The following is a 12,174-nucleotide window of genomic DNA, read 5'->3' as shown; positions in this document are numbered from 1 at the left end:
ACAAAGGCGTCTGATAACCAGTCATGCACACTTCTAACCTCACCTATTGTTGCAGGATCGAAAACGTCCGGCGAAATCGGCGTAATCGTCGAGTGAGAGGCATCGTGTTGCAGTCCTGGCGGGTGTACATCGCCCGCAACACGATGCATGTCGATCACAAAATCCGGCATTAGGCATTGGGCCGAAGTCATTGTTCGAATGCTGTGTTGATGTAATACATGCGAAAATAACCGACGCGGACACAGTAAAACAGCGAAAACGGAAGACGTTACAACTCGGGGTCACCAGTGAGGAGGAAGTTCAGGTCAGTTACACCAAACAACACTCCCATTTTGCAGTAGTTCATTACTCACCTCAACATGTCAAATGCTTACACAGAACTGACATGGCGGAACTGCACAAAGATAGTGTTAAGCTTAGTTTGAAGATGATATTCAGATCGACATGCTACAATCTCTTCCTACACACGTCTGTGGCAGTGTTGATTTTTTCTAACAAAATGCAGTTTGCAGCTTTGATTTTTCCATTTAGATCTTGTGCATCATGCCTAAGCGGTATTGGAAGAATTATTACATTTTTTTGTGTGAGTTTAAGTATGTATTGCAAAGAATCTTTCATGTTCCTCTGCAATTCTTCCAGAGGTTTATCAGTGTCAATTGTGCCACCAATAATGATTTTAAAGTATCGTTGACAGAGAAGTCATCAGTTAATTAGTCTGCATTTTTCACAACTTCATTAATTCGCGCCGCAGGTATTGTAATACATTGCTCACTGAATTTTTTGCCTAATTCGTCTTGTAGTATACTCCCACAGTTTCTGCCATGGCTGTCGCTTAAAACAAGAACTTTATTTCCTTTTGTAGCAGTTGTTCGAGGCATAACAGATCGCGAGTTTTCACACGAAACATGGATATGGTTTTTCATTGCATTTTGCTCATTATGAGGTATTTCTGTTTCTGAATCCTTGATTTTAATCTTCATAGCACTGAAACTTCCTGGCAGATTAAAACTGTGTGCCGGACTGAGACTCGAACTCGGGACCTTTGCCTTTCACGGGCACAGGTCCCGAGTTCGAGTCTCGGTCTGGCACACAGTTTTAATCTGCCAGGAAGTTTCATATCAGCGCACACTCCGCTGTAGAGTGAAAATTTCATTTTAGATTCATAGCACTGTTTTCTTCTTGCAACACTTTTTTAACTTCGTTCTTGATCACTTGAGACCACTCGTCGGGAAAGGGCATTGTTTCCGGCGGAATTTTCGGCGCACTTTTCTTTATCAGCTGTTCGTTCACATTTTGGTGTTTGAAGTTTAGTAATATCCATTTTTATTGTACTGATAATAAACTGTAGACTGGATACTCATTTGTGTAATTTCGATATTTCATCCTTACAAGTTGCACACAATTTCTTTTTACTGGCAATATTTACATTTTTCTGAGGAGATGCATGACATACTTTTGCACTGGCCGCCATATTGTACATAAAGTCAACAAGACATGAGGGAAGAGCTATCAGCCATTTCTGCAGTGACTACACAAAATGTTTTGAACTGTGGAAGCACTAGTGGGACAAATGTATTAGCTGTAATGAAGAGTATTTTAAAGCGAATAAGGTTGTTTTTTTAAACAATTTGAAAGTATATACCTTTTAAAAAATAATTCTAGGTTTCTTTATGCCCCTCGTACATACCTCCATGCGGGCTCTAATTTCTCTACAATCTTAACTGCACAGTCCTTACACTATATTCATGGTCCTTAGGCAAAATGTATGTTGGCAGCAGTAGAATCATTCTGCAGTCAGCCTCAAAAGTCTGTTCTCTATAGTTTCTCAATAGTATTCCCAAAAAGAATGTTGCCTTCCCTCTAATGATTCTCATTTGAGCTCCCAAAGCATCTCCATAATACAAGCATGATATTTCTTATTAAATCTAATGCTAAGGTATTATTTTATAATTTTCTGCTTAAGTTACAGAAATAAAAATTCTCTCTCATAAGGCACAATTCTTTTTTCTAAATGTCTTCCTCTTCTAAAGTACTTGAGATATTAATTTTCATAAATTATTGTTAGATTTCTTGAATAAGAAAGACACACAATAGAAAATTCAGGATGGAATAATGACAATATTATGAAAAGGATAGATTGCTACTCACCATATGGAAGCAATGTCGAGCTGCAGACAGGCACAACAAAACGACTGATAATAATGTGATCTTTCGACTAAAAGGCCTTCTAAAGTAGGCCCCACACACACACACACACACACACACACACACACACACACACACACACACACACACACACACACACAACCACTGTCTCTGGCCGTTCAGGTATGAATGTTCATGTGTGTGTGTGTGTGTGTGTGCGAGTTGAGCTTGTGCGAATGTGTGTTTATTGTCTACTTTGGAAGAAGGTCTTTTGACCAAAAGCTCACGTTTATCAGTCTTTTTGTCGTTCCTGTCTGCAACTCAACAACTCCTCTACATGATGAGAAGCACTTTATCCTTTTCATAATATTGTCATTAAATGGCATAGTAATACAATTGAATACCACAGTAACGGAACACAACTTTACTTGACTGAAACAGCTGTATTTGCTTTTCTATTTGCAGCACTACATGTTATTACATTTTGAGTACATTCTTAAATTTACAAAAGACCTTTAATACCGTCGCTCACAGTATGTTATTTAAAAAGAGCAAAATTTAGGAATTAGGGTGGCAGTGCATAGCTGGGATAAATCCTACTGCCATGAAAAAAAAGAATGGACAGACGAAAATGGCATAGTTAATCACCCACTAGTCTGATTTATTAACTGTCAAAAAATGTCCCTCAAGGTTCCTTATTGAGCCCAATTCTGCTTCTATGTACAAAAATTATTCAAACAAAAATAATGGTAGAATGAAAACTATTCCAAGCTGCAGATCAAACCATGTCTTAAATTACAGAAACTATCAGAGAATAATTTGAAAATTCATTAAAGCTGATACAGAGTATAGAGTAGTGCAGTTAGATGAAACACTTTAGTTCTAACAAAAAAAAAAAAGACATCAGCCAAACTCCCTATTAAACTAATGGACAAAAAGTTATCAGAGAATACAATACTTCCCAGCATTATGATACAACAAAACATAAAATGGAATACTTGCACTGACTTTAAATTGAGAACAGGTTTCAAAATGAGAATACACAGCAACTGTCAATGTAATAAGTAATGGACTAAGTATTTTGCAAATATCAACTTGGTATTGAAATAAGGAATAGCATTTCCAGGAAACTGTGAGGCATTAATCATCTTGATCACAGAAAAAGTATAATTACAGTAAGGGAAAGAACAACCCAACAAGGACTTCACTAATTGTGCCACCATTTGAAGAGATGTGAATAATGCAATATTGCATACTATTATGTCTTGTTGGAAAATGTAGTGCTAATATTAAAAATGTATAGTTTTTCAGGAATGGTCCCACAACATTCATCCACTGGGTAGTTACAAATCTCAAGGACCAAATGCATAAATTAACCCCTGTCACTCCTTGATTAAATTTGTCATACTGCTCTAAAAGACTGCAATATCAATTACATACATTAATTTTTTTGTACTTCTTTCACCATGTTTTATGTCTTTTGGGATATTTTTGGAAAGCAAGAATATTCTACTATGCAAAGAACACGTGGAGTTATCTATTTACCAGTGAAATTGAAAAATAAATGAATGACAAACACAGACATGTCTATGAATCAACAGAGAACAAAAAAAATTAAAAACTAAAGAGGCACAGGTCTGGGATGACTACTTGTATTCTCTATTGCTGAATTTTAAGTTGTATATTTATTAGTTCATTTCCAATAGAAACATCTGCTTTCAGTTGTATGTTTTATATAGCATGTTATGAAAAGCCAAAGACATCACAATGAGAAGCTGAAGAAATAATTTCAACTGCTTATAAAAGTAAATTATAAATTTACTGCAAATTAATAGCCCAGTCCCTTTAAAAAATATAAACATTAATATTTTAATGTAACACAGCTTTTGCAATAAATAATTTGACTAGAATTTAGGATTCACCTGTATGTATGAAAAATTCAAAATATACAGATCAGCACTACTATTTTAAAATGAAGTTGAGGTTAACAAAAAGGACACACTGAATTGAACCATGTTTTGGTAATATTTCCACCATCATAAAATAGTATGGTACAGTAAGAGGAGATAGAGAGAGAGAGAGAGAGAGTGTGTGTGTGTGTGTGTGTGAGTGTGTGTGTGTGCAAGGTGGGGTGAGGGGGGGGGGGGGGGTTGCAGTTAGAAGGGGAGTATTTAAAGATGTATACAATTTTGAAAGGTAAGTGTTTTTTCAACAGCTGTTTGAAGCCAATAAATGAATTTGCACATGAATCTGTAAAGTGTATACAAAATTGTAACATATGACTAGCACAAAAATTTGTATTTCATACAGATGTGTTTGAGCAGTGCATTGTACAGCTCACAGTGTGTGTGGATGACAAAGACAGTTTGCTAACATTCTGAGCTTCACTATGAGAAACAGAAATTCATCACACACTCAAAGAAAATGAAAAGTATGAACTGAGCTTAATAGTCTGTACTAAGCTTCTCTTTGAAGAAGGAATGTGAGAGAAGGCACCTAGGTGACGGGAACAATACAGCATCTTAAATAGTATCAAAATGCACCACTATTCCAGCAGGCACAAACTCTTCATAAACACAAATGGTACAGGAATAACCTGCAACATCATCTGTTTTCTTACTGCTGTGAGTCACAATGATCTGGATATGAAAATTTCTTGCAAGATAATTATTTTGTTTACTTGCTACAGTTACATGACATGGCATGATCTTCTATGTGTGACAGACTCCTGCACATTGAAACAGAGAAATATGTCAACAATAATTTCGTAACTGTTCCATTGGCTGTAATGGTTAAATCCCCTGACCACCGACATAATCAATCTTAATTCTGTATGGGGACAAATAAAATTCAGTCCTGCCAGATGAAGAAAGCTGTGCTTGTGAAAGCAATTTTTTTTGTGATTTGTGTGTGCCTGTTTCTGATATCAATAACAATAATATTGAACTCAACAAAAGGCTGCAGAATAATCTCTAATGGTGCAATATGCTATGGTGGTGAGACTTGATGCGTGTTGAACCCAACAGTGGACTTCATAAAAAGAAGGATAAGATTACTGAGTATTATTAATTATTTTAATCACTAAGACCACACAAAACCTAAGATGCTTAATCATGTGTTCTCGAATATTTTTTGTAAAATTTCTTAAATATATGGCTTCCAAAGAGCTGCAATGCAACATTCCTTGAAAATGCAATGTTTACAAGAACTAACTGTTGGTGCAAACACAACTTCAAATATTCCTTCATTAAAACAGAATGAATCTCACATAAGCCATAATTAATTTCACGTACATGGCGTCTAAAGCTACATTTACAAATGGCATCTATCACAGGTGACACAGTGACAAGGGCTTTATAATTACACTTGATGCAATTCAACTTGTATATGCACATCAGGAAACTTGATTACGGGGCTAAATTAAAGGAACTGTAAAAGATGGACAGGAGAAAGAAGTTAGGTATAAGGTTCTATCAGTTTCTATTTATCCATGAGAGAACATGGATCAAGAAGTTCAGAGCATGGAGAAACCATCAGTTCACTAGTGAGTAAGAAATACGATTGTACTTACAGTACACGGTTTACCTTCCTAGTTGCAATATATAAATCAGATCTTTTTTTTTTATTTTAGAAATCAGAAGAAACTGATGTTAGCTATGAACACAAATACCTACAATTCAATAAATGCCACAATGTGAAAAATCACAGAAAAAAGAACTTGTTATAATGCAAAGTTCTAGATGGGATACAAATAATGGAAGGAGTAAAAGTAACCACTCTTCATGAAGTTGAGGTGTTGCTGGCCTTTATACCCTTCTCCAGCAGTAACTTACATACATACACATACACACACACACACACACACACACACACACACACATTGTCCCAGTTGAATACATTGTCCTGTCACTGTCACTGTAACTTGACTGGTTTGTGGGGTTAGGTGAATGGAATGAATCACTGAAGATTGTGGACAGGAGTGGTTGTATGGACAGTTCCCATCTACATACTTCAGAGAAGTTGTGTAGGGACAGAGGATCCAAACGGAACACATTTTTAACCAATCACTGGCCACCGTGTGGCCAACTCTTCTCTCAGCCACAGTTTGATGGTGCCCATCCACTTGGGCAGACACCTGGTCGTTGGGCGTGCCAAGTGAAAAGGCTGTGCAAAACTTGCAGTATAACTGGTTTCATGACATTACTACCTTTGCAGGTTAGCCTGTCTTTTACAGGAGAAAACATACTGCAGTGCCAGCACAATGTAGTCTGCTGGTACAACACGTGTGTGTGTGTGTGTGTGTGTGTGTGTGTGTGTGACAAAAATTCATAAAACTTTTCTGTGTTCCTCTTGTTGTCAGAGAGAACAAAGGCTACTACAAACTGCATCTACACCCCTATACACAGATTAACTGTGTACAGAAGGTCCTTTCTTAGGACTTAATTACCAGAGCCAAATATGTGCTGAAAGGGAATGAATTGTTCATCAAAAGGGAGGCAACAAAAGCTATCCATAAGAGAACTGAATGCATGTAATGTGGAAGATGCAGTTGCATTATAAAAGTCACCTGTGTGTAAAAATTAATATGGAATTGCTGTACTGAAAGTTGAGAGTACTGTTTACATAATTTGGAGAGCAGTTAGAAAGATGAAGCATTATGTAGCTACAAAACGCATTTACAGAAGAGTCTCTTACGCCAGCCACAATTATCAAATACTCCAAAAAACAGCAGTCTGTGAGCTGCACATGACATCTGGATCAATAGGCTGCAAGAGCCATGGTAATATGAAAGTTGGCAAAATGTTGACAACATAAATGGATCCTAGGGAAACAGTTACTGCTGATTAAATTTTGGTTCACTACCATCACGGACAACCAGGTCAAGCAATAAATCGAGCCAACAGTAACTGATACGAAATAAAGAAATTTCACATGTACCCATCAGCAAGAATGACTATGTTGTCTCTCTGAAACACGCAAAACAGCTTTTTGGATTATTGCCTGTCCAGAAATACTGTTTATGACAATCTACGAGTCTATAAGGCTTTGGACATATTTTGTAGTGTTCTGTCTTAATGTAATCATGTTTGTCCCACATTCTACAAGTAATAATTATACACTTGGGTTCCTTCCTCACAACACTGACCAACTGGCACTAGTGCTTTTCACTTCTACCACACTTATTTCACAAGGGAAAACTTCAGGTTCAGCTTTGGAGTGTAGATTGTGAAGTACAGCAATTACAGGTAAAGCCACCATTTTATTCACAATGGTGTCTGTTGAGCGTTCCCATAGTGGAAACTCTGAATGCAGTGAGAATTATACAGAGATATTACGTTCCTCTATGCAACTCTCATTCTATTACAAAACAGAAAAAAGTTTACACTCAATCCATTTATATGCAACTTCGCCATTTCCGTGGTAGTTATATTGAGACTTGCAACATAATCTTCATGAACAAGAACTTAAGGTTTCGTAATAGGTATTGGCAATAGAGGATTGGATTCCAGATGTTGTTAGCGCTTCCAGTTGCTTGGCAGTGTTTAGAGCAGAGGTACTTCACGTTACATATAGCTAAGTCTTAATTACTTACATTTGCCCATCATGAACTGTTAAAATTGTTTTATACGTTTGCACAGTTATCACATTCTACAGACCTAAAAGGTATACAAATTGCTTGCTCAGGTACCAATTTGAGCAATAAAATAAATCTGGCATTCATAACAACAAAATTTTGAATAATTTACACAAGCAACAAATGCATGTTCAAAGATTCACAAACAACAGTTCAGTCATACGAATTATTTCTTATGTACATTACACAGTCTACACAGTGTCCAAAGAACCTTCTTGTTTCTGGAATCAATCAAATAAATCAACATAAATAGGCAGTGCATATTGTTTCATATACAACATGAACAAGGACACTGTCACACAAAACATTAAAATAAATATATCTCCATTTAACAAAATGCTTACAACATATTCAACAACATCTTATGGTTTTTAACAACTGTTCGTAAGGATTTCACTAGTCAAAGAGTAATGGTCTTCAAAGTTCATTCTTCTGCCTCCCTGAAAATACCTACTTTGAAAATCATGCCTCTCTCTCTCACGAACTGAGTTCAGAACGAAGTCCTGGGGCACTACCAAGTAGCAGCACATTTGGATCATCAAGAAAATCACCAACAGCACGCAGAAACTGAGCTGCCACTGAATCCTCAATGGCACGGTTATCATACGACAGTGTTGCCACCATGCGGGTCTCCGGTCGTCCTTCAGAGTCTGTAAAAAAGCCATCTCTTGTAACCCAAGATTTAAGACTACAAAGCCAATCTGTGAAAACCTTACTCTACAACATGGCAAGCAAATTAAATGGATAAGAAGCACGGAATAGGCAGTAGCTAATGGAGATAAAGACCACTTCTAGCATTATTTATTAATATCTTTCTGTATTGTATAATGAAAAGGGGGGGGGAAGAAATTGTTAAATGATGAAAGTCAATATCCTCCTTCCCCTCTGTTAAAGTCAGTTTTAGTTACAAGTACTAGATTAAAATTGTAAATCCAACTTTATTTTCCTTCAGTTGCTAAATGTATCTTCAAATAAAAAAGTTTCTTTATTAGTTACTGTAACTATTTCTACATGACTTAAAAAAAAAAAAAAAAAAAAACTTATTACTTTCTTACATGTAAACATTCTGCATGTATGATGGCCTAAGCAGTCAAAACCTGGTTTGTAATCAAATAAGTGTAAATTCGCAGAGCACTGAGAAGGGTTTCCTAGAGGGAAAATTCACTTAATGCTATTTATCACTTAATACACCAACCTGATATTTACCAAACTGATATTTATCAAGGACCAGTTTTTCTGTATGCAGAAGGAACAAATGCCTATAGCTCCAGACTTCCATTCAAGACAAAGGCAAAACTTACTGTACTAGCTCCCTCAATAATTTATCCACACAGTAACTCAATTTAATATGAATTGTCATGAGATTAAGGCTTGCCGTGGAATAGTATTTTTTCTGTTGCTTGAGTATGTTTGATATGCTCAAGTTTGAACTCTCATTTAGTATGGTGGTGTTGTTAGTGTCAACATTAGCATTACATATTCTGAATAGTCCTTTTGTCACTTGAAAGCCACTTATGTTAATTATAAACAGGAGTGAAACCAATGCCAAATCATATAGGAAGGCATGTTTCCCAATTCTAATGTTAATTTCATTCCTATGACACTTTGCTTTCAGTAATGGAGGTATAATCCACCTGTGAAACAGGGATGCAATTAATGTAATACCATTTTAATTTGCCAAGACCAATTTATGCCCCATATGTCCAAACTTCGTGGGCAGTATAATATCTGTCATAGAACTCTGCCTGACTTTCGTTTGTGAGATAGGCAGTGTTACAAATATTAACAGCAACACTAGTGTCTTTTGAGCCACAGCGGCATCAGGTAAGCATTCGTCAATTTAACAGTTGTAAAATAATGAACCATGAGCCTTGTCGAGGTGATGTGGCTTGAGTGCCTCAACGATACAGATTGCCACACTGCAGATGCAACCAAAACTAAGGGATATCTGTGAAGAGGCCAGACAAACATGTGGTTTCTGAGGAGGGACAGCAGTCTTTTCAGTAGCTGGAGGGGCAAATTCTAGCTGCCTGACTGACTTGGCTTTGTACGGTCTTGTACTGCTGGTACTGTGAATGTCTAAAAGCAAAGGGAAATTACAGGCATTACTTTTTCCAAGGGCTCATATCTCTTCTGTATAGTTAAATGATGATGGTGTCCCCTTGGGTAAAATATTCCACTGGGAAAAACAAATCTGCAGTTTGTGGGTCAGAGCATGGAACACAAGAGTATCAAAGAGGGAAATGGATAGGTTGAAGTTAGATACAGTGGGAATTAGTGAAAAGCACTGGCACGTACAACAGGGCTTCTGGTCAGGTGCATATAGGATTATCAAGACAAAACCAAATTGGGGTACTGAGGGAGTTGGTCTAATAATGAATAAGAAAATAGGAATACATGTAAGCATATGATAAAGAGAGTGAAAGAATTTATGTGATGAGCAAAAGTATTCAGATAGTTACAAGAGTTGAAAATTTAGTTGTGACGGAAACCTGGAATTTGATAGTAGGAAAAGGTGAAGAAGAAACATAGAGAAACATAGTAGGAGAACTTGGACGCGAGGTGAGGGAAATGGGGGCGGGTGGGGGGGATAATATGTGTCACTGCACTGCACCCATCAATCAGCTATAGGTCAGTGGTTGCATTTCCCATATTTTACATGTTAGTTTGTTAATTATTCAAATTAGAATTTTTCACTTTCTCAAAACTTTTTGACGAACTTTGTGAATCTTCACGCACACTAAAACTGCTTTCCCACAAAATAGTACTGATAACTTTCCCATTTGCTAAGCATACAGCTAGTAGTTAAACAAACTTATTCATCTGCCTATTATATCTCTGTCTCTCTTAATTTTTCTGTCTTTTACATTAATATCTACAACAGAACAGCTTCTGTAATACACGAATCTGCAAACGAGCATCACCTACAGTTTAGTTAGTTCATTTCTGCTAGTCAAGTCAGTAACTCTGCAGCTGGTATTCTGTTTGCACGCACAGTCAGTCAGTGCGCAGCAGTCACAATATATAACCTTAATTGAGAATTTACTATGTAAAGTTCACAATGAATCACTTGTGCATATTTGGAATATTATTCAAGTTTGTGTAACTTACTGGCCAATGCAAAGATACAGATGTCCTACAGTTTACAAAACTGATCATCTAACCAAACTGTGTGTTAATAAATGTGAAAATAAATGAAAACTTAATTCTAGGTGTTGTGTGCATTGTTTAATAGTTCACCACCATCAATAAGCATGGGAAGGAGATTAAAGTAGAAATTCTATGAGACAAAGGCATGTGAACCAGGTTGGTAATGGCAACTTTTTTTGTAACAGCTTTCAAACGCTACTGGAGAAACAACATTTACTAACCTGTGGAGCATGGATCCTAACACCAAAATTGTTGTTTATATTCACTACCCCGGGCATGGGTCCTAATACCAGAACTGTATTTCCATTGGATGCTGGACAGTATGAAATTAGACTGTATCCATATAAATTTACCCATTCAATTTCAGTGACTTCCAAGTGATGATAATACAAGTAAAAAAAACCTCTCCTAGTAATCTATATGCCCTTTTATTTTCTTGTACTGATATCAGAAGTTAATCTGTTTCATTTTTTCGTTGGGAAATACTAAATTAGTGTTCTTTCTATCTACATATTTGACCAAGCTGCAATGTTTCGGAGCTCCATCTGTTTTTGCCACACTGTGTAATGTTAGTTATTAGATGTTATCAAAAGCAGGAAGATCCATATTGTGCTGCCTTGTGAAGGTGACGCATTAATCATACACACTTCCAAGTGACCTTCTCAAGTGACTATCCGAGACCTGCTGTAACACAATGTGCACAAAGATTCACCAGAGGTCAGCTGTACCACTCAAAAAATGATATGATCTTCACAGTAATGTGAGTAGCATTCTCACTGACCTACCTGATGTCACTCTGAATTATGTAACAAAGTCCCTGGCCCAAACTGTTGCCTACAACTCCAACTATAATTATATAATCATCTTTCCCGAGCTCTTTTCCCAAAGAGTCTAAATCACATTTAACATGGAGACCATTTTGCCAGTTACTTGGTAATTGACATTTCCTTCTCCTTTCTTCTGTGTCCTTAGCATACACTTTATGCCCTGTATTTGTCAGGTCGCTTCTCAACTCATCAGGCAGCCAGATTGTATTTGTTTGTAGCCTTGGAAGCACCAGGCTTCCAGAATATCTTAGTGTTTTTCATTGATTTGGCACACATCTTATCCCGCCTTAACACAACTGCACCTTCCAAATGAGCTAACTATTTCCATGCAACTACCAAATTGGCTGTAGACTTCCCTGTTTTCTGCTCTTTTCCCAATGGTGTGCAGCAGAAGTGGCAATCATAGCATCCCCAGGA

The 12,174-nt window shown here is 36.9% G+C and overlaps 1 protein-coding gene across 2 annotated transcripts in view; it reads right to left on the bottom strand.

Moving 5' to 3' along the window:
* Positions 1-12,174, bottom strand: part of LOC124622152 (pyruvate dehydrogenase protein X component, mitochondrial-like) — a 132,725-nt gene that overhangs the window by 17,032 nt on the left and 103,519 nt on the right. The window contains exon 9 of one of the 2 annotated variants that reach the window (XM_047147791.1): positions 8,235-8,430. In XM_047147791.1, the coding sequence (XP_047003747.1) occupies positions 8,258-8,430 (173 nt within the window). In that variant the 3' untranslated portion in view covers positions 8,235-8,257. Of the gene's footprint in view, positions 1-2,568; positions 8,431-12,174 lie in introns of those variants that run through there. The other variant, XM_047147790.1, reaches the window with a different exon arrangement.

The sequence above is a fragment of the Schistocerca americana genome, chromosome 7, assembly GCF_021461395.2.
Source record: "Schistocerca americana isolate TAMUIC-IGC-003095 chromosome 7, iqSchAmer2.1, whole genome shotgun sequence".
NCBI lineage: Eukaryota > Metazoa > Arthropoda > Insecta > Orthoptera > Acrididae > Schistocerca > Schistocerca americana.
Note: the sequence above shows the minus strand (reverse complement) of the source record. Positions and strands in the feature narration are given on the sequence as shown.